We start from the raw sequence: 27,257 nt of genomic DNA on the forward strand, positions 1-27,257 counted from the left end.
CTGTCGCCAAGGCCGTTCAGGGACAGCAGGCGGTCTGCTTTCTCCAGCTCCGACAGTTCAAAGAGTTCCAACAGGAATGTTTTGAGTGCGTCGTACTTGTCATTAGCCGGAGGAGCCTCTAACAGCACCATAGCCCTGGCTGCTATTGAGGCATCTAAGGCCGATACCATGTGGAAATACTTTGTAACGTCCTGTGTTATTCCTCTCAGCTGGAACTGGGCCTCGATGTGCTAAAACCACGGCCGTGGGTTGTGCTGCCAAAAGTCCGGTAACTTGATGGTGGCCGCGTAGATAGCACCGACATTAGCTGTGCTGCGCCGCCGCAGCAACAGCATTTTCATCACCGTCGTTGTTTGACATAATTCAGCCCCGGAACTCGTATATCATAACACCTCTCCCTTAAAGGTACAGTACCTTGGTGAATCTCTCTTTCAGTCTTACTTGTGGGTCACCACAATTTAATATTTAATCCTTGTCTCCTATATAAGCGCATTGCATTTTTTTTAATGACGGTATTGAAACTGATACCGTTGCTATTTTTAGACCCCGTGGTATACCGTATTACCGTATTACCGCCCAACCCTAGTGGGTATGTGTGTATAGTGAAAGAACCGGCCTCAAGGTTTTATTAAATGTTAAAGTTAATATTATATTAAAGATACTGGTTTTGTCTGCTTATAATGAGCAATGTTCTGCACATTTAAAGGCTGTCATTTTTCTATATTTGTTAGCCTGACAAGCCAGACCCACATCAAGATGTTGGGTCTGGGAACTCACCATTGACGGAGCTCAATCCGAGGGGTGGGATAAACGGTTGTCTTTCAAATTCCCTCTGCACGCAATAGGATAGCACTACAACCAGGCAGAGCAACAAGAAGGTAGCGAAGCTAGTTGATAGATTAAACTTTTGCCGTATCCGGTCGGCAAAACTCCGAACACATCTTCCTTTTTTAAGAATGATTTCAGTGCCGTTCTTTGTTCTTTTCTCAAAGAAAAGCTTAACTCCAAGTCTTCCAGAAGACCGCTGTTCCCAGCAGCAGCAGCAGCGGCCATAAGCCCGCCCACCGACTCTATACACGATGTGATTGGCCTGACTAGTTTGTTTTTTCCAGCTCGCAAGCCAACAGAGAGTGCCTAGACCCCACTGGCTGCAAAATACATTTGCTGCCGCTAGGGTGCTTCTAGATTTCTAGGCTATATATTTGTATTTATTGCCTGCAAATCTCATGAAAAGACCAAAACCATGCGTTAGTCTGTCTCCCTTTTGAGTTAACCTGTGGATGGAGCGCTGCTCTAGGATTATTTATACCAAGACATACATTTTTAAAAACTCTTCATGAATATATACTTTCATTATTAAAAAAAGCCAAATAATTTCATAAGAAAGATGGTCATTGTAGATTTTAGCAAACGCTACTCAAACAGGAGTAAATCATATATATTTAAGGTTAAATTGTTTTTTCACATACTGTAAACACATTACATACACAAATATCTTTGAGGATACATTTCATTGTTTTATTTTTTTTAAGAATTGTGAGTTAATTGCAAAGTGGAACATTTTTCAGTTGACAAACTATGTAATACCGATTGTTTCTAGATTACCTCAAACATACAGTATTTTTTGCTTTTTTCTACTTCATGTTCTTTCTTTATACCGGCTGACATATTCGTTGATTACAGATTATTCTTTTTTCTTTTCTTTCTCAGTATTTGTGTCGGACCAGGGACGTTGCCATTCATAGTTAGTGCCTTAACCTCTGATTTATCATGTTGTTGTTGTTGTTGTTTTTTTTACAGTTTTTGGACAACAATGGTGGTCTATGGCACAAAGGAATAACATATATCAGGCTTTGGATAAACCGAGAATACAGTACTTGTTAGTAGCTCACATTAAGTATTGGATTTGGTCTTTCAATGGGATGTATTGACAAATATCACCCGCTTTATCTTTAATTGTTTGTCGCCATCCAAGTGTTATGAGTTTGAGAGAGATTAAAATAATGTAGCGCCTACATTATTACTTCCGCCAAAGAGGTTATGTTTACAATTCAGTTTGTCTGTATGTTTGTTTGTTTGTCTGTTTGTCAGTAGGATAACAGAAAAACTACTGGCCCGATTTTTATGAAACTAAATTTTGGAGTGGATCCCAATCAAGGGGCCAGTTGCAGTAGATAACCGGTTATATAGATATTCCATTATTTTGTATAATGTTTGTTGATTTTTAAGAAATTGTGCAGCCTTGAACTAGCAGCACATTGTGTGTGTGTGTGCTGGACCTCTGGCATGATCACAGTCCACTCTGTAGCATTTTCAACCAAGTAATGAATAATTTACTGTGTTCCTGGAATTCATTAATTTTTTGGCTGCGATGTGTCTGCCTCTGCTAAAGAAAGGCTAAGAATCAGTGCTCCAGAGAAATCACAAGTTGCCATAACTACAAGTGCTGAGGTCTCAGTGCGGTCCAGAGTGTAGAGCCCCGGAGAGGTGGGCAGTAAGCCGACCATGAGTGAAGGCTGAGAGCTCTGGAGGACCCCATCCAGCAGGAGCCCAGCGCCTGAAGCGCTCCTCAGCCAGAGTTGTTTCTCTTCATTTTCCTCGTGTAGGCAGGAGATGAAACTGAATGCCTGATGGTTTATCACGTGAAGAAAAGGAAACAATCAACTATTCACTTAATGTCAGTCTCGGACAGATAATGAGGCAATGACGTCTTGAGGTTATAAATGCTTTTAATTTTTCTTCAATTTCAGATGCTCTTTTTTCCTAACAGCAAAGTTACAAAAAAATGGAGTGGTATACAGGCTGGATAATTAGGCTAAATTAAAAGATAAAAAATACATGAAGCTGGGAAATTGAATAGAGGACAGTTGCAGTACAAGGGCAATTTGGTTATCTTTTTGTACATGCTTTAAGCATGGTTATGGAAGAAGTTTCTTTTTTCTTCCATCTCACTAGAGGCTTCTTGCAGTGGCACTCAAGTGGCTCTCCCTCTGATAGACCGCCCTAATTCATACAGTTGGTGTTGTTAGAATCCCCCGGAGGCTGCCTTTTGTTCTTTGCCTTGTTTATTCCAGTGATGTCCTCTCCATCCATCGCTACATAGGAACCCAGACCACCACAGCTTAATGTTTTTTTGTTGTTGTTGTTGGATCAGTTCATACCTCTGAGGTATTTCACTGGTTTCTTACAGTGTGTGAAGAGAAACGTGTCAGTATTTGTTATGCAGCTCTGTCGTGGTACATTGGGACCACCAGTCCCCTGTCACTCGAAAGGTGTACAGGTTTATGTCCATCAACGACGACTTTTAAGAGTGATTTAAAATTCACGTGTGTCTTCAGCTGGATTTACAGCTGAGGTGAGGATTTGGGTTCAAGGTTTGTAAATCTGTGAAATATTGTTTCAAGTTTAGCAATGCTGTTTGTGCATTTGTTTGTGTGTTTCATATATGGAGCTTTTGACAGCATGTACGTGTGTTGATGTTTATAGTACGCCCATGTCCACTCTCATGTCCGTATATAGTATCTGTTTTCTGTCTTTCTCCACTGTTCCCTTGACTGCTGTGAGTTTAATCTGCAGTCTGAAAGGACACACACATGTGATCAGTCTTACAGTCCACACTGTTTGATTTTCAGTTTCAATAAATGATACCTGGTACTACGATTAACCGAGCTAACAGCTAACGGAGCTAACCGCTAACGGAGCTAATCGTTGCTAACAGAGCCTTCAGTTCTCCGTGCCTGTATCCATTAACTGCATCTATGGACTCGAGCACGAATAAAACGCTTAATTTAATTAAATTGGCTGGACGAGTTTTAAATTACAACTCAGAGTTGTTTGAATGACAGAAATCTGCTCAGATAAGATCCTACTGAGTGCTACAGGACATGTAACAGTAGGGTCCTCAAAACACAGATAAAACACTTCAACAAATGAGCAATGATCTAACAAACAAGGTGAACAAGAACTGACTTTAGAGAGCCCTAGTCTGATGTGATTCAACAGGAGTTAGGAGGAAATAGTGTTGAGATTAATAATAACAGGTCACTTTCTGTGAAGCTTGCAGATTTGTATTCTCAGAAGTTTAATAAATGCTAAGTGCACTAAACTTACTTTTTTCATTGAAAAGTTTATTTGACAAATTTTATTTTTTTCTTACCTGTTTCGTTTATTTAATATATTTTTCATACATTATTTATACAATATACAGTATGTTTTTACATTCTACATTTTTAATTGAAGTATACAAGTGTAGATTGGTGAAGTGTTCAATAAATGTTTTTCTTGAGAAATTCTGTGTATATTCGTGTTACATTTGATCTTTCAAATAGAGGTTTAAAAACAAGCACATATCGGCCATCGGCTGACCCTGATTTCTAAAGATCGGCATCGGCCAGAAAAAACCCATATCGGTCGACCTCTACCTGGTACTTGTAGGGATATTTGTATCCAAAAAAAAAAAGATTGTGGCGTGGAAATTATTCTGTTCTGTTGTGCATAGCTAGAATGTATATATGCATGCATGCATATAGGGCTGCAGCTATCGATTATTTTAGTAATCGAGTATTCTACCGATTATTTCATCGAGTAATCGGATAAGAAATACTTTTGTTTTATTGAAGAGCAATAATAAACAATAGTTTGGTTAAATTTTCGGAAAAAGCAACATTTTATATCATCTCTCAAAAAACTAAACATATGAAGTGCATTTAAGTGCCATATTACATTGTAAACTTTTTTAAAGAAAACATTTTCTAAAATGACATCAAAACATTAAACATACATGACCTTAAGTTGTGCAACTTAACTTTCAGAACTACAAGTTCCATCCTGAGACTGATCTGTATATAGGCCTATATGTAAATATATGTATATGTAAATATTAATTATACTCAATCTATTTTAATTTATATATAATATATAAAATAGATTGAGCTCTGTTACACTTATGCTAGTAGATCGTTGATCAGCTGTTTCTCCGTGAAGAGAGTGAGAGAAAATGGTGCGCAACAATCAACTCTTTCTCCGACGGGGTAGTCAACAAGTCGGCTCTTTAGATCAAATTGTGGTCACTGCTACGTATTTTCTTGTCTTTATTTTTGGTAGTTGGTGTGTTTGGTGTAGTTTCATCGTCCATACAACTCCGTGATTTACTTTTGTCGGATCCGCTTCGTGGAATGGATGAGAAATGTTTTCTGTTGAGATGCTGAAGCATTGACGTCGTGTTATTATTGTAGTAAGCTAGTTCGGTTTTTCAGTAGACACACTGTACAGAGTTTTCTGTACACTTATTTGAGTTATTCGAGGAATCGTTTCAGCCCTACATGCATACATTTCCTCAAATGCATGCATTTACGGGAATACATTGACCTTTTGCCAAAGCAGCTAATAATGGATGCAAACACTGGAAGCCACTTTATCGTGCTATGCAGCTTTACATCACTCTTAACAGCCCTGTGCTGAAGAAAACACTGAGCTCGGAGTTTAAAATGCAACTGATCATTTTATAGCAAATCGGTGAGTTGAGGTCATTTGTTGAAGAAATAGAAGCAAAGTACTCAGAAATACACTGAATTAAGGCAAGGCATTGAGACTGAAGAGACTCTTGTGCTTGAATGCACAATCCATGTAGAATGAGTTCCATATCTTGAACATGTTTTACTACTCTATTAACACAATGGAGGCATATCTGAAAAATCCACTTTGATTCCATTTGTTGCAGTGCAAGGATACATTTTAGTCTCGAGTCTGCTTGAGTCTCTGAGTATACATCTTTTTGTTGGGTGTAATGTGAGTTACAATAATTAAGCTGGAGGGCGCGACGCTAGATAATAGACTGCAAAAGTGAAAGGCCTCCAAAATGACGGATAATAACTCAGGGCATTGTTGTAAAGAGCACAGACGTGGAGATACAGCTGCATCACATTTACAGTACGCGTTGGCGCACACATGTATAATCCCAAATCCTTCAGATAAACATTCATATGAAGTATGTTTTTATCTCCCTCTCAGACACATACACACTGTACACCAACCCATTTCTATCTACATAAAGTACTTTTCTTCTGACTCTCTCCTTCACCAACACCCAACACAGGCAGTCACTCTAAGATGGACACTTATACACTCCCCCGTTCGTTTTATTGATCCATGCTTACACAAGTATTAGCACTCACTTAAAATGAGGACAAACAGGACAAACACACACACACACACACACACACACACACACACACACACACACACACACACACACACACACACACACTCTTACAGTTTCTTATGTATGTCGCTTGGTGAAACATACAACACAGGCTAACACACAACCAACTCGGGATAAAAACATGTGTCTGCTGGCAGATTCTTTCAAATTGAATTGGAGCAGCTGATGTATTCATCCAGTGTGTGTGATTTAACGAGGTCCACTCTGTCTCGTCATAAATAATTTTAATAATCTTGAGCTTCCCATTGATTTATATTTTTTTAAGCCATCCCAGTGCATTATTTGAAATCTCCAGCCTTTGTTTCAGATTTAATGAACCCACACACACACACACACACACACACACACACACACACACACACACACACACACACACACCGCACAAAGAGAACTTGTGCACCTACTTTTCCTTTTAGAAGTCTTTATTCATCTGTGTAGAAAAAAAGACGACCAATGAATGGAATAGCATTTTGCACCCATTTTTATGTTCATACATAACAGTGTTTTCATTATCACATCTGAAGGTGACATTTTTAAAGGAAAAAGGATTTCTGCACAGAATGAAAGAAAGCTTCAGTGCTCTTAAAAAACCAAAACAAATGCAGCAAAAAAAAAACAAAAAAAACAACACACCAAAACTCATCCAATATTACTGATACACAGTAACACAGGTTGGAAAAGAGAGAGAGCTACTCAAAGTAAGAATGGAACACTTACAGGCTCTATATATATATCACTCATCCCCATCCTTCCGTCTATTTTCGCTCTCTACCCTCTCCTCTTCCTCGTTTGATCTCTGGCTGTTTGTTAGCGTTTTCCTTTGAAGTTCCTCCTCCCTTAAATAATATTAGTGGGGTCATTGAGAGGCAGTCAGAAAGCAGGTTCCTTTTTCATGCAGTGTGTATTATGCTTGTTTTACTGTTGAGATGCACAGTGTAGCGGTCAGGCTGCGATCCCTGATCACAGAACTGTCTATGCTGTACTATGACCTATAAAACTGGACGACCTGAGTCAACTAATGTACTTTTCCTAACACAATCTTCATATCAAGTTTGAAATTTCAGCTCTTTTAAAGTAATATTTTTGACTAACTTTGGCTTCAACTTAAATGACTCCAAATTCAGATGCCCTCTTGTAGGGTGGGGAAATATGACAGATACTGTGCGAATACCATTCTGTGTGGCTGTGTGATTAATCTGTATATTTCAATTAATTGATTAATCGTCTGGTGTATAAGCTGTTGTGTGTTTCATCCAACTAACAGTCCAATCATAAAGATTTTCACTTTACTATCACATAAGACTAACAAATAACTCACAATTGGGGAGCTGAAACAAGGATTTTTTTTTTGTTATCAGCATTTTTGCTTAGAAAAGGACTTATGAATGTAATTCATCAAAATAGTATGACATGATAATGATGATAATTCTGTAGATCAATGTAATAGACTAATCTTTTAGTTTTCTGAAAGCTCTCACTTTAATATCTCTGGTTGTATATGGTCATTCTGTTACAGATAAAAAAAAAAAAAATTTAAAAAAAAAGCATAATTACTTTATGGCAATATTGGAATTTCATTTGCATCAATGTGATGAAGTACTATAATTTGGTAATTGGCTCTATAATTAGTTTTCCAATCAATATATCCCAAGTTCTATGTCCCAATACATATCAGTACATATACTATGATAGATGGTTTTGTCCATATTGCCCACTCTTACTGTCTTGTATTTTGAACTTTAAATACCAGTTAAAATTTTGAATGAAATTGAAAAGATAGATTGTTATGAGTGAATTTTAGCAGAGTATTTAGGCCAAAGTAGTCCTGATTTCCACCAAAAAAATGATTAGCTTCTAAAACTCAATTCAAATTAGGGTTACTTTATAAGATGTATGATTAGGTTTCTTCACTTCATTTGCAAAGATAATTTAATAAGGAGACCAGACCACAATAGAAATTGGGTACATGCAGTACTTTTTCTTAATTCTGAGGGAGAGATTTTTAATAGCTTCAAAAGCTACTCATTTGTCCTGTGGTCTTGACAATCGTTTTTCTCCGATTGTCTTGCAATGCCTCTCTTAAATGTAAATGGGTCTGTGTTATGATGACGATACATGGCAAATAATGTGGAACCTACCCAAAAAATATTGATCACAGGCAACTGAAAACATCAGTCCTTAAGGAAGTGGTATCTGCTGATTGCAGTAGTGGATACACTCTGGGTAAAACTTTTTTGGTTGATAATGTCACACTATTCCAGTTGTTGCCCCTCTTCTTTACCCCGACCGCACCCTTCTCGATCCCCCATCTTCTTTTCCTTTTGTCTGCTTTTTTACCTCCTGCCGCGGCATTTGTCACACGCCCTTTTTTCACTTAACTTCTTTTTTTTCTCTCATTTCGCTCTCTGCCTTAAGCCAACACACCTCTGTCAGTGCCTCCATGCCCAAAACAGCACCCCTCTCTCTATCCTTGTCTTATTTTGTATCCATCCATCCATCACCCCCCCCCACTCTCTCTCGGTCTCTCTCCCTCTCATTAGTCTCCCCATTCTGTGGTTTGTGTCTCCCGTCTCTTGTCAGAACTGTTATCACTGCTGTCAGCTCCCTTGGCGAGAACAAAGTCGTCCTCTGCTCACGGCACCACAAAAGACACGAGAGAAATAAAAGGAAAGAGCCTCAGCAAAAAGAAAGAGGCGGAAAAGAGGAAAAATGAAAAAGGAGGGGAGTAAACTAGAGGAAAAGGAGGGGGCTAGGAACACATCTTTTCATGTCATCCATGATACATTGTCATCTGTAGGTTATAACAACCATTGATGTATCCCTCTGTCATCCCTTTTATCTATACAGCACAGAGCTTATAGTTGGTAGGAAGATATGAGAGCTATCTCTATACACATCAAGTGCCTTTTCCTCATATTATAAATATATATCCTGCTAAATCAGCTAAGCCTAGTATATCAACCTCAAATAAGTTACTGTGTATTATTATGAGCTGAGAAGAACAGTAGGTTTGAAAGACACTGAGATATCCAAAAGAGAAAACGTAACCATTTATAACTATAAGTTGCGCTGAAAGAAGGACCTACTGTATAATGTAGTATACAGTAGTAGAATATAGTAGGACTGTTACTTCTGTCACTTAATAGCAATGTCCAATCAACATAGCTGAAATCAGTCATTTCTACTTAGCAAACCAATCAGAATTGAACCAGCAGAGGCACAGAGGGTACTTTGGAAACCAAGGACAAAATGGCCACCAGCCAAGAGGTTGTCATCATAGAAATGGCGCCTGGCAATCGTGGCTCAGGGAGTGTGTCCCTGTATTATCACGTGTAGGCATAATCTATGTCGGGAATGCCACCCTCTCTGTAGCCACGGTTGGTACCGTAAGTGACATGATGGTGGCTGGTTTGGCTGAGGATGGTGCCATTCAGGCTGCCGGCTCCCTGGCTGCTCCGGTAGGTCCCGTTAGCTTGGGACGAAGAGGAAGAAGAGGGGAAAATGGTGTGGATGTAGGTGACATCCTCCAGCTTAGGCTGCAGGGGCTGATGGGCCATAGCTGTCATCTGAAACCCTGCAGGAGGGGCCCTGATCTCTAAGATGGAAGTGTCTTTCTTGGTGCCTGACTCTACATAGTCATCGTAAGGTTTTCCACCCCGGCCCCTGCTGTATGAGTCCCCGGACACATAACCTGCTCTCTGTCCATACCAGCAGAAGATGCCAAAGATTAACAGCAGGCTTACTAATGCTGTGGCCCCCCCTATGATCCCAGCCAACGGCAGGACTGTTAGCTCTGAGTCCTGTCCCTCTTTATCTGACCCCTCCCCTCCTGTGCTGACCAGAGCCTCTCCAGTCTCTATCTGAGCGCAGGCTGGGGACGTTTCTTTACTGTCCGTGTCCATGCTGCCAACTCGTGATAAACCCATGCTGGAACCCCCAAAGGAAGATTCCTGTCGTAGTGGCAGTAGACAGATGAGGTAATGGGAGCGTGGGGTAAGCTGAGTAAGGAGGTACTGCCTCCTCTCTCCAGGTACCAGAGTCTCTGTTATGGAACCAAGAGCTGCACTGCTACCCAACCTCAGCCACGACAGGCGGAAGGAAGGTGCCGGCTGTGGGCACAGCCAACTCACCAATACACTGTCCGAAGAGAGAGGTTTTACAGACAGCTCCAGTGCCTCTCCAGATACTTGTCCTCCTTCACCGGGAGGCAGAGGCATAACAAGGCCTGGCCACTTGGCTCGCAGGGTGAAGAGGGAACCTTGTGTGGGGACTAGTAGAGAGGTAGTTGTGCTGCTGCCATGGGGGACTGAATCCACTGCTTGGCCCCCTCCAACACCATCTTCACCTCCTCCATCTTTTTCTGCTGGGTTGACCCCCATTCCAGTACTGGGACCAGCAGGGGGGCCTTCACACTGCTCCATCAGGGAGGTTAGTTCTCTGAGGGCCTGGCCCCTTACAGGTTCGGGACCCTGACAGGTCAGACCCCTGACTGTCACTGCTGCCCCCCGGCTGTGCAGCCATGCATGGAGCCAGCGAAGGTTGCAGCCACAGTACCAGGGGTTTCCTCGCAGCAGCAGCAGCTCCAGGCTTTCTGTGTCTTTTAGAAGTCCTCGTGGGAGAGTGGTCAGATTGTTTCCTGACAGGTCCAGCCTCTGTAGCCGCCGCATCCCGTCCAGTGCCCCCCGTGGTATGTGAGTCATTCCGTTGTCTTGCAAATGGAGTCGCACGAGGTGAGCCGAAGGTAGGTAGACTGGCGGAGACTGCAGGGCATTCCTGACCAGTGACAGCTCAGTCAGGTTGGAGAGACGGGAAAAGGTGTCATCTGCAATGCGTGTGTTGGCCAACAGGTTCCCATCCAGGACCAAGCGTCGCAGGGAAGAGAGCCCACGGAAGGCATGTGTGGGGATGGTGCTGATTCTGTTGTCGTCCAGTCGCAACTCTTCCAAGGATGCTGGCAAACCTGCAGGGATGCTTGATAGATGGTTCCGAGACAGAAACAGCAGTCGTAGTCTTGGAGTCCCAGAAAAAGCTCGCTCCTGGATGCTAACTGTGGATATAGAGTTATCATCCAGGTGCAAACGTTCTAGTAATGGTAACTTGGCCAGAGCTGATCTCGGTAACGTTCGTATATTATTATCCTGCAAATGGAGCTCTCGTAAAGAAGGCGGGAGGTGTATAGGGAATTCATCCAACTGGTTGGCATACAGGTAAATCACTCGTATGGAAGTGCTGCGTTCCAGTGAGGGAGGCAGGCCAGCGTTACTCAGCCGGTTGCTCTGCAAGTAGAGGATGGCAGCCATTAATGGTAGTGGAGGAATTATACTGAGGCCACGGTCATTGCAGTAGACAAAACCCTCATCACAGCGGCACACTGAGGGACAAACAATGCCCTCATCTCCCTCGCCCGTCTCCATGGCAATTGCCGCTGCCGCCAGTTCTAGCACCTCAGCCAATAAGGTGAGGCACAGGAGGAGCAGAAAGAGCCAATCACGGAGCTCAGCAAGACTCTCAGCTGCCATGTTGGTGCAGAGCTCCTGATTGAAAGAGAGGAAATAGGAAACTGGATTAAAACAAGTACAAAGGCTATAACTCACTGATTCCAAAATTAAAGTATTTTATTACATTCAAAAGAGAAAGTAGGAAGAGTTGTTGGCAAAAGGACAAGTTTTAGACGAAGATAGTGCAGGACAAACCGCAAAGTTAACCTCCTTTCTATAAAATTGCTTTACTTATCTGCTCTATTTCCTACCTGCTTTCCTTTTTTTAAATCTAAATTGAAGAAGATTTGGGGATTGAATAGTCGGACATACTTTGTATGAGCTGTCCAGTATTATATGGGTCAAAGCGACCAAGCAGAAGAAAACTGGACATTTAGAGGCAGAGAGTGGGATGAATGGTGGAGTGAGCGGGCGAGGAAGATTACCAGAATTAGAGAAAGCGAAAGGATGACAAAGATGGAGAAAATTGGACAGTCACAGTTGCAAGGAGGGAAAATAAGGGAGGAAAAGATTTTTCATGGAGATTAACTGAAATGGAGTAAGTGACATGAAACTAAAATGGACGAGAGATTGGGGAGAAGGACATCCAATTAATTGCCCAAAGTGCTGTTGATTGCTTTGAAGACACCAGAAGTGGTAAACTTGTTGTGACTGCACTATATCTGACCCTCCAATGGAATTGGAATAGAGAATACATGTAACTAAAGAAATAGAAAAGCTGAATTCTACAGGTTCCTGACGGTATATTCAGAAACACAGGGCACCTGCTTAGTTTATGACCAAAACACACAGAAATGCACACACAAATAGGTAAACATACAGAACACAAAGCCTTCACATACAGAACTGAGTCTCAGTACAAGCTGACATGTATAATGCATGTTTTCTCTTGGTTGTTATTGTTCGTGAAATTTCTATAAATTATTCAGGAAAGTGGTCTTGAAATCCCCAGAAATGTTTTAGCGAGATGTTTTACAGAGAAGCATTTTTCTGCAACATTAATACGTTCCTGGGTCTATGTTTTATGGTTTGTCTCCTAGCGAATCCTTGATACATTGTGTATGACACCAACATCAATAACATGAATTTGCAATTCAGATAAAATGATCTTTGTGCACTTACATTCACAGCACACTATTTATAGAATATAAATAATATACCGTAGTGAAAATTGTGGAAATTACATTGTGGCGTACTCGTTTGAATCCTTTCTTTTGGGTAGCCTGGGGCTGGAAAATGTGCCCTGACGTGAAATGCCTGACATGATTTGACAGCACATTTGATAAACAAATCCTCTAAAGGCAAGTTGCCACCCCCTTTATTTTTTTTTGTGTGCACGCATGCATGTGCATATTTGTGTGTTTGTATGTGAACTCGGTGCTAGATGCAAAATTGCCCCTTGGCTGCAGTCAAAATCTATGCAAAGCAAACAAGAGATGGCAACAATAGAAGAGATGGAGGGAGGGGGGAGGAAGGAAGGGGTTGGATTGAGGCGAGAAGACAGATGGAGAGTTGGACAGTCAGTCAGTGGAGGAGAGGGGAAATGAGTTCCTGGCAGTGAAGACTCAAGTTAGTGTCAGCTGAGTTTGCAGCAAAAAGAATGGTTTGAAATATTGTATTTTCTGTAAGATATGTGTAAAAAAATAGCTGCATTTGTTTATCTGTTCATGCTTGTTATTTTTATAAGTGTGTGTGTGTGTGTGTGTGTGTGTGTGTGTGTGTGTGTGTGTGTGTGTGTGTGTGTGTGAAAGAGATCTCAACTACAACAACCAGCTCCTGTCTCAACTCGACATATAACAACTCGTATTTGATATGTAAGGCATGGACCCATGCTTTATTTTTCTCTTATTTAATGGTATTTTTAGCTGAAACTACACTATTTTCAAGCATTACCAGCATTTGGAAGACAGAGAAAGTAAGGGGAGAGGAACACAAGAGGGAGTGTCAAGGTAGGAGCTGAGACCATATTGGGAATGCTCTATGAATATTAACTAGCATATGCTTCGGCGTCGCACTATCCCCGCTTCCCTTTCATAAATATCCTCTTGGCACAAAGCTATATGTGTGTTTTTGCCTACATGCCAAGGTGTCCTATCGGCACTTCCTCTTAATGATCCTTAGATTTTCTGTCTTTTCCCCTCCCTGCCTTGTTCTTTCACTCTCTCCAACTGTCGCTCTCCCTTATGGGACTCTACTCTCTCTGCATCTTTATCTTTTACGCCATTTACCTCTCCCATCCGCCCACCACCACCACCTCCTCCCCTTTATAATCTTTCATTATATTCACTCTCAGGTTTGTTTACAGAAGTGTCCATGCAGTCACCCTCCTCCTCTCCTCCCCTGTCTCTTTTTCTCTTTCTAATCCTCTTTTATAGATTCCTCTCCAGTCGTCTGTTGATTCCTACACACATGAGATTGGATCAATCAGCTCTGGTTCAGTCCTCCTGCCCAGACCTCCTTTCTCCTCTCTCCCTCATGGTGACTTAGTTTCTCTTTTTCATTTAGATGCAGCAGACCCCCCACCTCTTATTTTCCCCCACCTTCTCTTTTTCACACCCTCTCGGCCTCAGCTTTTCTCGCCCCAATATTTCAATCATGTTCTGAAATAAAAGCCTTTGTGTGAGCACAGAGCCAGTGTGTGTTTGTGTTTTTTTACTATCATGTAGCTGAAAGCAAGATGTAAGTGTGGTGTTCTTCATTGCGGTGAACGCAGGAAGAAAGTGTCTGTGTAAAGTCTGATCGACCCAGGGTGTGATTGCTAACCTGCTCAGTCTCTGTGCCTTTCACGTCCGCCGCAGCTTTGTTTTTCCTGTATCAAAGATTTGTGGAGAGGAGTATTAGTGTGTCTGTATTTGTGATTAAGGATGTAGCTGTGGATCTATGTGTGTTAGCGCAGTTTCCCAGTCTTTGAATCGTTCACAAGTGTAGCCTCGCTCCTCTGGGCCGTTGAATCTTCCTCAGCTTGGGTGAATGATGATAGGGATGATGATAGCCTGTACTCCAGGGCTCCACGAGCAGCAACACCAGCATGGCTCAAAGCCGCTTCGGCACCCACATTTGTGTGTTGTGTGTGTCCTACTGCCAAGCGCTCTCTCTTTATCTCTCTGGGGTAAGGGGCTTTTAGGCCTGCCAACTCAAGTCATCTTCATCGAGCGTCCAGAGGCCTAATTCTGAAACCACCGCTCCACACCAAAATGCTACAGTTGGGCAGCTAGTCAGAAGATGGTTGAGGGCTCAAGGGTCCTTCTTCGAAGTCAAAAGCAATCCTGGATAATCATATATACGCAGTGGGTCATGCAAAAATAGTAATAGTGCCGTGCTACACTTGCTTTGAATAACCAGGTAATGGTTTTAATTAATGAGCAGCAAGAAGAGAATAAGTGGGATTTCCAAGGCTCAAAAAAATCCAGCAAAGAGTCCTTACGATGATTAGTTGTATTATAACAGTTATAACAACATCAATTTCACAGTTCAGTGATGGTAATGAGTATGTTTGAGGCCGTGATGGACAGTTTGGCCCGGTGCAGAATACAGGCTTTAAGAGTTAGGTTCAGATGCTTCTTTCTCCTTTCCTCTCAGTTTCCGCCTCACTCTCTAATGTTTAATCGCTTCCTTTTCAGTTCACACAGATGCTCTTCAGAAGCAGCAAGGCCCAATGAGTGTGTACTGTATGTAGTCCGCTCTGAGCGGCGTTGTGATAGCCAGTCACGTGGCTCAGTGTGAAAAGTTCCCCCACAGGTTAGCAGAAATGGACCACCGTCTAGTATTCTCAAGGTAGACTTCACCGGTGTTTGCTTCAGCAGGACAGCTGGCTGAGTGTTAGTGAGCACCACCCTGAGAGGAGACAGCAGACAAGTAGAGTATTAGAAGTTAATTCCAAGATGCAGGGAAATAGAGGTACAAGGTGCACAACAGTCGTCAGTTTTGTGCCCTTTAACTAGCTTTTACTATTAAGTGAGCCCAAATTTTAGGGGTTCAGTGGTTAGAAATACAATATTGGCTGAATAGTTCAGTAATCATATGTCATGCTGATTACCTTAAAACTTCTACTTGTTTACTTTACTGCACAATATGCAAATATTGGCACAGTAGCTTACATATCTTTATTGATAAGGCTGCATAAATGAAATTCTGTCAATTTTTTTTTCATACCAGCTGTCTTTAAGTGACACCAAGATGTGCTTTTGGATTTCAACAATGGCACAATATTGAATACTAAAAGGTAGAGGCTAAATAATTATCCCCATCAGAACGGTTATACCTTTTTAAAATTAAGTACCTCGTGAAAATACTTCCTCAAGGTCAGCGCTGCATATACGCAACACCAAGCTCCCAACGGACACAAATCTCCCATTAAGGTAACTCCATGTTTTATATCTGTTTTTTATTCTTTGCACAAAGCTTTTGAGCTTTCATTAACAGCCACACGTTAAGTGCCTGTATCTTGTGTGCAGAATCATACCCCCCAGTGAACACTGGCTTTAGAAATATAAGGTTTTCATCAGGCATACTGAGTGTACAGAGACAGATTCATCAAGGCCATTAACTGCTCCGCTGCTCACATTCGCCTGTTCACTTCATCCCAGAGTAAGTAGACTACATAGCCAACTGGGAAATTATCATGCAGTTTGCTTAAACACAAATAGAGACAAATAAAGCCGTCCTCATTTTCATTTTAAAGGGCACATGCTGCAGCTGAGAATAAGTTGGTCAACAGCCTCCATGTCATGTCATGTACAGTATGTGTCCTTGAAGGGTATTTAAAATCATCCACAATTGTGCACCATACATCCTAACCTCAGGGGGACTGTATGTGTTTCTATTTTAGGATTGGTATTTTAGCAGGTTCCACAAATGGAAAGGAATGTGTTTAATTGATTGTGCAGTTTAGTGGGGTACTTAGGTAGCTGGTGTGGGATGAAGTTGAGCAGTGTGTGGTGAGATAAATTGTCCTTTTTATAAAGCAGCTCCAGACTGATCCAGTTTGTGGCACAGTAAACTGATTTATATGTGCAGAGTGTGGCTAACATGCGTAATGAAAACGGCTCGAGATGGGAGAGAATGCTAAATAGACATTGTTTGCAAAATGCATCGACTTTGTGATTGGCATTTAAGGAGAAATGAGATAATGGTCTGTTCAAGGACAGTCTAGATGTATACAGAGCTTTATGTTTGGTGCTGTATATTAACAATATAAAATGCTATATCCTTTTTATTCCATTCATTTGTAATTCATCCATTGATGTCCAATACTTCAAAATAATTAAATCCTGTTAGTATTTTTTCCATGTTATATTTTGGAGTGCAAGGCTTTTAAGTGGCGTCGAAGTCCAATCATAATTCAAATGAAGACTTAATTGGACGTCATCAGTCATGTATTAAAACCAGATGTCACCTTTAATGACAGCAACTGTCGTTTTAAAAAGAGTCCCTTTAATTGGTTGCAATGTCTGGTCCAAAACTACCCTTACACTCTGTACTAATCTCTGCCTACCGCAGGCAAAATGTCTGCCCGCATTGGACAAGATGTGAATATTGAACATCAGCTGCATTTCCACAGCTCACTCCTATTGCCCATTAGACATCAATATGTGAAGCTCTATCTGTATAATGTCGAAGCTGTCCTTAAAACTTTTTGTGATGGATTTTTGAGAGCCTAGCTAGGGGGAGTGCGATGGGGAAGAGGAGATGGAGGAAACGGGGAGCATTAGGGAGCATGTTTCAGAGCAGGGAGTTAGAGACTAGTCTAGACTAGACTAGTCATTCAGGAGAGAGTGTCTGAAAACGAAAATGTCAGAGTTTGAGGAAGGTTAGAAAAAGGTACAGAAACTTACTGACTTGTCATAACTGTGTTTCAGTACATTGTTGAAGCAACAGCACCACTTTTCAAAGGAAAAATCTCCCTTATTAATTGCCAACATTTATCCAACTTCTGAATAAGATATTACACCAAACCTGTTAAAAGTGAATGGATACACCTTGACATGGAAATTGTGACAGTCAAGTTTCCTAGAAGCACCCTCATTCACATTCATATTCAGACAGCATAGAAAAACTCTTGACTTCTAATTAGGGCGGTACATGTGGGTTAGTGTAAGGGTCAAAAACAGTTTGAGGTGAGGTTGCATTAGGTCTCTAATATCAGGTTGGTGGGACAAAACAAGCAATTCAAATGTCCACTTTAGGAAACTGATGGGCATTTTACTTTCTTTTTTTTTCACTTGATTAATTGCTTAGTTGCAGCCAAGCAGCAAACTCTGGGGCTGAAAAATGAAGGAAATGCAGAAGTGCCAAAAACTGCAGTTTGCTCCAAAATAGATTTGTCATTTTGGCTCATCAGAAACCTGTGGTTGACATCACGGAGACTATGTCAATATTTTATACAGTCTATGGTTGCAGCCCAAGAATAGACATTATGGAGTGTCTTTTCTCAAAAAATGAAAACTTTAAAGTTAATTCATTGTACTGTAATTAAATCTCAGGTGTTTCAGCCAACAGGTGCACAGGTCACAGTCCATTAATTTTTCCCCTGCATGTTTGAAATTTCTTTTATTAACGTCTCGTATCCTTACAGAGTAAAACCACAGTCAAATGAGTAACTGTACTCTGGTAACATAAGTACATTAAGAAAAATGTAATTTAGACACACTGGCACATTATCGACAATTGACAATGTCAAACAGTAAGGTGATGCAGAAAATGAGCAAATACTTTAATCATGCTAGAGTTAGTCAGTAATAAAGTGTAAATTATCTTAGCGTTTTTCTTTGAATAGGTACAACTGTGTTATTTTTTTTTCCCAGCAAAACAATTCCTGCGTATTATTTCTTATTATTACTTTCTACTTTGTTATACCTTTCACACCCTCAGTGAGGAGCAGAAGCAATAATAATGAGAGCAGTTCTCACACTTTGGGCAGGGGACCTATTTAGCGTTGAGGTCAAAAACATTCCTGACTGTTTGCTGTGCGTCTTTTTTTGGTGTACTTGTTTTTTTTCTGAATAACTGAGAGCACACAGGGAACGTCTCATTCCTCGGGGACAGAAATCACTCTGCTCTTGTAAGCCAGTCAATGACAGCGCTGCAGTATGTGACTTTCACTGTGGCTTCTGTGCAGTCCAAATGCTCTCGCTGTTTTGTTTTCCTCCTTTGCTTTGTACTATAAGGATCAAATGTTAGCATATATTTATTTGCTTTGTGTGACAGTACAGTAAAGAAGGCTGGTGATAACAGCTGAATAAATTGAGAACAAATTGAGAAAAATACAAGAATAAACATTTAAAGATGATGCATCTGAGCTCAGGGCTACTGAAGGCTCCAGTTTACCGGCATGTGTTTTTATGCAACACATCGGTTACATACAAGTGTACATGCGTGCTGTAAGCTGTTCATGTTCTTACAGATTTTCAGATGGAGGCAACATTTGTACAGTAATATGGGCAGCGCATTTATATGTGCATTATTAGAGGTCAGCTTGTATTATCTACAGATTGATGTGAGATATAGAGAGGAGAGTCTGGTACTACAGGTGTGTTTACTTGCATATGTCTTTGATTTGACAGTAGGTTATACAAGACAAATTTATGGGAATGAGTCTAAGAAGGACTATAACGCCTCTGGTGAAAGCAAAAACAAAGAGTGCATACTTGGGTGTTTCTGCTGTTTGCATAAAAAAAATACCGGGAAAAATGTTCTCTCTTGATTTTGCAAATTCTCCTTTAGATGACCTTGTAGCTGCACTTTCACAAATTTGAAACATTGTAGTGGGTGGCAGCAGGAAATTGACGATATCAAATCTGCATTTCCATCCACCCTTCGCTCCATCTAAGAGCACAGAATAATTTGGGAAATGGAAAGCGAAGAAAAGTGACAGCTGTGCTGCTTGGCAGTGTGCTCGCTCTGTGCACTGTAGGGAGCAAGGAGATAGGAAGTGAGGGAGTAGGAGCTAGGGATTAATAGTTTTGGGGCTGGGGACCAAAGTCTGAGTACTTTGTAATCATGTGGCTGCATAACCCCAGTGTTAGCGAGGTTGATGAGCATGCGTCCCTGCTGACACACACTCTCTACATCCACTCTGCTGAATATTAATATGGAGGAGAGAATTCCTCTGAGCCCCATTGTCAGAGAGCCTTATTGTTCTCTGCTGGCCTCTGCATCGGTGTGTCTGTATATGTGTGTTTAGTGTTAATGCGTAAGTTGGTGTCTACATTGTGTGCTTATGCATATTATGTCCATGTCTTCATTATGTGTGTGTGTGTGTCGGCTGCAGCAGAGTAGCAGTTAAAGCAGCAGTGAGGGAGATGAGGGGTGTGTTCGTGGCCCGCCATGGCCCATAAAGACAACTGGCCTGAGAACACTTGGACCAGCCATCAGGGGCCAACATTGGCAATTATTTCACCTAAAGGCACTATCTGTAAAATGAACACTCTCATTAAAACGGCTGTGTGTGTGCACACGTGTATGCATGCAAATGCATTGTGTGTGTGTGTGTGTGTGTGTGTGTGTGTGTGTGTGTGTGTGTGTGTGTGTGTGTTTGCGCGTGCGTGCGTGTGTGTACACAGGTTCGTTTGCAAGTCAATTTAGAGGCACGGCAAATATATGGCAGCACAAATGCTTGTCTTTCAATCAAAGTGTAATGTGCTGTTTATGATGTTTGACTGTGCTCATGTATGTGTGTATTTACAGATTTGTTTGTGAGCACATCTGTGAGTGACTGTGTGTGTGTGTGTGTGTGTGTGTGTGTGCGCGCGCGCATCTGTGTGTATGTAGGTGTGCATATGTATCTGTATGGATTTATGTGTGTTACTGTTTAACTACCCCACACACGTAACCTCCCCATCTCTGCCTCCCTGTTTCTCATTTACTGAGCGAGTGCCAGAGAGGAGTGTGGGGGAAACGAGAAAACAAGTGATATGAGAAGGAGGAGAGAAAGCGAGGTGGAGAGGGAAGGAGAAGGGTGGAGGTTTATACAGGAAAAATGAAGTGAGGCTGGAGTAAAAGGGAGAGAGGAAAGAGAGGGGGGATGACAGAGAAGAGGGGGAGATGGAGAAGCAGAGGCAGGAAGGTGGGGGGAGAGAAAGAGGCGGAGGAGGAGGCAGCAGATTTATGAAGCCATTGGAATGTAATTTGGAGGCAGAAATTACTGTCAGCCTGAGCAAGGTTTAAAGTCAGTGAAGCGTGTGTGTGTGTGTGTGTGTGTGTGTGTGTGTGTGTGTGTGTGTGTGTGTGGCAAGTATCACAGACAAATGGATAGCAAATGTGATGCAGAATAATACCATAGAAGCTCTGCAGTTACTTGTCATACACACTGATCGCCATATGTGTGTGTGTATGTGCATGGACCTTTTTTTTACTACTACTCCATGCATGAGTGACGTGACTACACAGCATCGGAACATAACCCCATATTCATATTTAACAGCTCATATTTCATCCATGCTTGAAGACAAAGATATACACACACACACACACAGACACACAGACACAGGCACTGAATTCTTGTCAGGCTCTGAAGGCCGTGGCTCCGGCAGACTCAGTCGAGAGTGTCGGCATGGACAGAGCGAAGGCTGGAGGGAGCAGAGCGGGAGAGGAAAAAAACAGAGAGAGAGTGTCATGGATAGACAGAGAGAAAGGTAGAGGTGGAAAATGGAAAAAAAAGAGTGAGAGAGGGTCTAAAAAAAAGAGTGAGAGGGATGTGACTAGCTTTCTAACACAGCAACACACAGCTTCCATTTAGCATGAGAAGGAGGGGAGAAGGAGAGATGAGGGAAGCGACAGACGGGGATAATCAGCAAAGATTGAAGGGGGGCACTCGGCTGTAGCACACCCTCGGTGTGTGTTGGCTTCAAGGCTGCTCATCTATTAGTTGCAGTGGGCAAACATTAAAAGGACAAGGCTGGTGTTTTTCTATACTTTTCTTAACAAATTCCAAAGAAAAGCACAAAACCAACAATTTGTTACTCCATCTCTCAGTACTTCTGACCTTTCTAACCTGTCTGTGGCTCTCAGCCCCAAACCCATTTGTTCGTACTGAAAACTTTAAAAACTCACAAATATATACAGTAGTTTCATAAAAAAAGGTTCAGTAGTTTTCTAAAACAGTTGAGTTTTTTAGCAAACATCACTAATACATAAGTAAATAGTGCATTTGTTGGGGACTATTTTCAGAAGTGGAATAATACACATTTGGTGCACTAGTGAGTATTTACATCAGGATAGTGTATGTGACATTGACTTAAAATAAACAAGTGTCTATGTTCATTGTAATTGCAATGTTTTTTCAACAACAATTTAGCTCATACACGTTTTGATGACATCTAGCTCTTCGTCCTACAGTATAGAGGCTGAATGCACCTTCTCAGTTACTTTAGACAGAAGTGTCTGCAAAATGAATGTAACTGAATGTAAAGGTCTACGACACAGAGGAATGAGGCTTGTTGACTTTGGTGTTTTTATGGGTTTTGTTGACAAAATAAAAACGATATTGCTAACCCTTTTCTTTAAACTATTTACATTTCTAACCTATCCCTGCTCCCAGCTCAGCAAACGTTTACTCTGGAAGTCCAGGATTGTCAGTATGCAAAGGTGGTTGTCCCTGATAATCTTATTGGACCAAACATGGACAATCACGCCACCTGAACTGGAACCGCTTTGTGCATCATCCAGATTTGGAGCAGAAAATAATATTATCAAAAACAAATTCATGCACAGCAAGCCTTACAACAGCCCTCTAGTAAATTGAGCATTAATCCGCCCCTGACTTTGTCTCAGTCTGTCAGAAATGGAACAAATATATTTAGAGACATGTAACACAGCTGTACAGCAGCTTATAAGTGGCAGTGATAAAACTGTGTTTTTTTAGGTTTTACTGTAGTTGAAAACCTCTGACCAGACCGGCTGATTGAACTTGAGATGAATTTTTTTTTTCCCAGTGCCCTCTCACAAACACATGCAACATTCTCCACATCTTTTCCACACTTGCAGGAATAAACACCCTCACAGCCTCTCTTACATGCTCACAAGCAAGCACACACGCACACACACACTTTTGTTGCTGTTTTGACCCGTGAACTTTATTGCTCTTTTGACCGGGAACTTAGTCTGACTTTCATTTCCTTCACACTAACACACAAACACAGCAGCTCTCTATTCTTTGTTCTTCTAGCCAGTGATAATGATAGCAACACCATTATGCACTGTGACAACACTACCTCCCACTTACTCTCTATGGCAGTTCACACAGTCTCTACTTCTGTCTCTCTTTGCTTCCCTCCATCTCTCTCCTCTCACTCAGAATAGCGTTGAGGTCAATTATCTCTGAATTTGCTTATACAGGCCGACTACTTCTGGCTGCTGGAAGGTGTTAAGTGACATTTGTAGATTATGTAGAAGGTTTTCTGCATGTTTTTTTTTTTATCATCCTCCTTCCACACCTTTTCTTTCCTGTTCACTTTTTTTCACGCTTGTTTGTTCTCTTCCTCTCTTTGCTGGCCCTTCTTCTAGTTGTCTTTTTCGTCTTTCTTTGGCATCTGTGTCTTTTTTCATCTCAGATTCTCTGTCTTTTCTCTCTTCGACAAAAAAAACATTAAAATATATAATGTTATTATTTATGTCATTTTTCTTCTCATGTTAGTCGTTGATATTTATCACAAGATAAATAAAGTAAGTATTTCTGTTTAGCGTCGGAGTACCCTAAGAAACTAGGGACTCAGAACTTGAAAAATGATCAAGAATTGTGTAAGCTGCAAACAGAAAATCTATTTATTTAAATACATAATATAATCCCCAAGTTATGTTAATCATTTAAGATCCCTCATTTTCTACGATTGGCACTCATTCTGGGGATGGGTCTAATTACTGGTGAGAGTGCAAGCACTTACACTCTGCCCACACTGTTGGAACAGGTTTTAAACCATTGCAATACTTTAAATAGTGTCCATCAACAGAAAATGTGTGTTTGTGTCGGACTTTAAACGATGTTCGCCTTGTCCAATTTGGGACCGTCTCATCCACTTTATGTAGCTTATGTATCCGTCACACCACCGACGTCTTGTTACCTAATTTATCTACAACAGCTCTTTAAATTTAAAGCTATAGTGCGTCCACCCCCACCCCTCCTCCACGCAGTTGCTAGTAGCCAAGGAGGACACGGAGGATTAAAAAAAAACATGATGGAGTCTTCAGAAGAGGTAATTAACTTCAATTATCAAAACGTTACGCACCAAAGCTTTAAGGCTGTTGTGACTGTTGCTGCTTTATGTGCTGACTTGGTGTTAAGTTTCTCTTCTCCTGATGTGTTGGCATCAAGTTATTAGTACGTTGTCAAGGAATGTAACTTATCAACCGCAGATCAAAGATCAAAACATTTTCTTATTAAGGACATTTTCTATCAGTATCCTTTATATTTTATATCCCTACCTTTTACATGCACACTCAGTTCAGTTGTGGTGTACTGGAGGGAGTCAAAGATAAACCTTTTGTGTGTGTGTGTGTGTGTGTGGTGATAATATTCCTTGCTTTGTTTTATTTCTTTGAAACACTAAACACAGTGCATCTGGTCTTTGTGCATAAATGTATGTTACAATTCTAATGCTACCGTGATGTCCTTATCAAATACACTAAACTAAACTTTCCATCCACGTCTCCCCCTCTACTTCTTCCGAACAGCAAAGCCAGGACAAAACTCCAATGGTGATAAGATGAGAGCAAACCACTGAGAGGCAAGCAGTGCAAATGGGAATTTTCAATAGATGGGTCCTGAAACCTATTGTCACAGGGAGAGAGAAGATGAAAAAGGAGTGAAAAGGAGTGAAAGGGAGAGGATAAAGAAGAAAAATGGAAGGAGGGGAGCATAGATGGAGGCAGACAGAGAGACAAAGTGAGCTGTAGAGTTTTTGCCCTGGAGGAAGCCGGTTTCCAAAGAGGGAATGAACAGCAGAGGAGGGAGTAAACGAGACTTTGAGAGAGAGTGCTGCTGGAGAGAGGAAAAGAGAGAACAGGAAGAGGAGGAGGTGGGGACGGACTGAGGAGTGGAGGAGAAGGGAAGAAAGCAGTGAAGATGAGGTAGTCATGAGAAAAAAATACAAACGAGGGTGGATGAGGCAGACGTGGGTGGACACAAACACACACATACACAATACTCAGAGTATGTTTTGCATAAATATAGTGTGAATAATGAAAATGCTGGCCGCTTCATTTTAAACACAGCAGCTAATAATTAAAACAGTCAGACCTCACACTGTGGGCTACAGAGACAGCACAGAGACTTTTATGAATAAGCGGTAAATAAACTGTATTATCTCTGGGGGCTGCTGCCTTGGGTTCTGAAAATATATTCTGACACACTGCTGTGAGCTTGAGTCCAGCTACTTCACCCACTCGCTTCACCTCCAATATGGGTTAAACAGATATGCAGGTATAATGATAAGTATTCATATTTTCCCACTGACCAAAACATCCCTGTCTTTTCATTTTAATGGCAAACTCAGATTTAAAATAATTCACCGTTTCTCCCATCATGTTAATCTTGGCAGGACTGAAAAGCCTTCTGCAACAGTATTTAGACCATGGGACACTGAAAAGCCAGTGGAACCCTCACAGATGAAAGCTTTTAGGTGGGTTGGCAGCTTCTTAAGGCAGGGTGAGGCAGGTTTTACAGACTGACACCCTTGAAGCTGTGAGTGAAATCCTCCCACACCATGCTGGAATGATTTCTCTGCTTATCCATCTGTGATAAAGAAATAACATTCATAAAAACATATTCAGCAGCTGCGTTAAAAAGTAGCCTCTGTCACATCAGCAGTGGACCATGCTCATAATGTCTGAATGAAACATAAACAGCTTTAATATCGGCCTGTTATATCGCTATAACACTGCTCTCTATCAGTACAGGAGGAATACATTAAATTTATCTGCACAAAAAAAAGAACTACACACCCATCTGCCTGCAACATTATGTGCCAAGGGTGCTATGATATACTACATCTCTCAGCAAAACACACATTTCCACACATGGCCCAGCATGCATACACATTGCCTGATGACAGTATGTGGATAAATAATCCCATTAAATATGATTGAGGGTTTTTCCGACTCAAAGCATTTACTATCTCTCTCCGTGTCTTTCTCTCACTCTGTGTCTCGCTCAGAATGAGGTATGCACAGGAAGTATCTTCAGACAGGCAATTTACAAGCCGGACACCCTCACACACCCTCACACACGCACACGCACGCACACCCTCACACACACACACACACACACACACACACACACACACACACACACACACACACACACGGAGAGTCCACCAGAAGGCACTCTTAGATAGGTCACAATAACTCTCGCTCGGTTGAACTTGGCACTTATGCCTTTGGAGCAGAATCCCTGGAGTCGAGAGAGAGAGAGAGAGAGAGGGAGAGGGAGAGGGAGGAAGGGAGTCGAGCATGATCCCTGCTCACCTGAGAGATCTATTGGAATTCAGTACATCAGGTCAAACACATATTCCTGCCAGTCGCCCTCAAAATTGAGCACCATCTTGACAACTTTGCAGTTAGTGTAAAACTCTGAACTGAGCTCGGTAATTGGCTTGTGCACATTTATTTTATTCTCTGATCATTTCGGATAGCGTGGCAGTGTTTGGCTTTTCATTCTTTGTTGCCATGGTAGGCTGGTAATAATTTGGAATTTGGTTCCTCTTACGCACTTGTTTTGGTCCACCTGTATAGATTTTGGTTCTTTGGCAAGTTGTGAAGACCTTTAAACATGCATTCACCAAGAAGCACAGGCAACTATAAAAAGACAACTGACCTCAGAAAAGCCATAAAATATCCAGTCAACTAAAGTGTAAAACAAAGCTTTGTAACATATACCAACAAACATGTAAAAGGTAGAAATTAGACACAATTCTACATATTTAGCTTTTCAGCAGACACAGAGACATTATATTTGAATACCCACTGTTTGACATAAATTGTTTCCCAAAATCTCAAATTGAGCTTTTTAAAATAAACACAAGTTCCAAAAGAATTGCATGCACCACATGCCATTGCAACATTAATTGTTGCTGCAGGCAACACACTCAGACTACTGCAACAGATGTGGACTGTGGCACAACTGATACAAAATTGGAAAATGTAGACAATCTGGAGCTTGTGGCACACTGATGCCTTTACAAATGCTCTGCATTATGAGAGAAGGCTTTCAAAAAGGGTTGGACATTTGTTTTCTGATTGTTCTGATTCAAATACAGTTCTTAACTAGAAGGGCAAGAGAGCAGACCTCAGCCAAGACAAGCCCTATCTCACAATGTTGATGCAGTGTGAATTTTTTCAGTTGGGAACTAAACCAACTGAAACATGACATCTTTCATGTCTTTTTATTTTTTCATGTTCTGAATAGTTACATCACAAATACTGTACACTGAAATAAAAAAAACAAATGTAACACGACATATAAAAACCAATGTCTAGAAATTAGATAATGAATGGCTCATTATTCCTGGAATAATCAGTAACCCTTGGCCATAGGTGCATCATTTATT

General features: G+C 41.3%; 2 protein-coding genes across 3 annotated transcripts in view; one reads left to right on the forward strand and one right to left on the reverse strand.

Moving 5' to 3' along the window:
- macrod1 (mono-ADP ribosylhydrolase 1) overlaps positions 1-27,257 on the forward strand; it is a 112,221-nt gene that overhangs the window by 21,156 nt on the left and 63,808 nt on the right. The window lies entirely within an intron of this gene.
- Positions 8,792-11,745, reverse strand: flrt1b (fibronectin leucine rich transmembrane protein 1b). Its single transcript, XM_078261388.1, has one exon. It carries the CDS (start codon positions 11,737-11,739, stop codon positions 9,547-9,549), a length of 2,193 nt encoding a protein of 730 aa, XP_078117514.1. The 5' UTR covers positions 11,740-11,745; the 3' UTR covers positions 8,792-9,546.

The sequence above is a fragment of the Sander vitreus genome, chromosome 10 (assembly GCF_031162955.1).
Source record: "Sander vitreus isolate 19-12246 chromosome 10, sanVit1, whole genome shotgun sequence".
Classification (NCBI taxonomy): domain Eukaryota; kingdom Metazoa; phylum Chordata; class Actinopteri; order Perciformes; family Percidae; genus Sander; species Sander vitreus.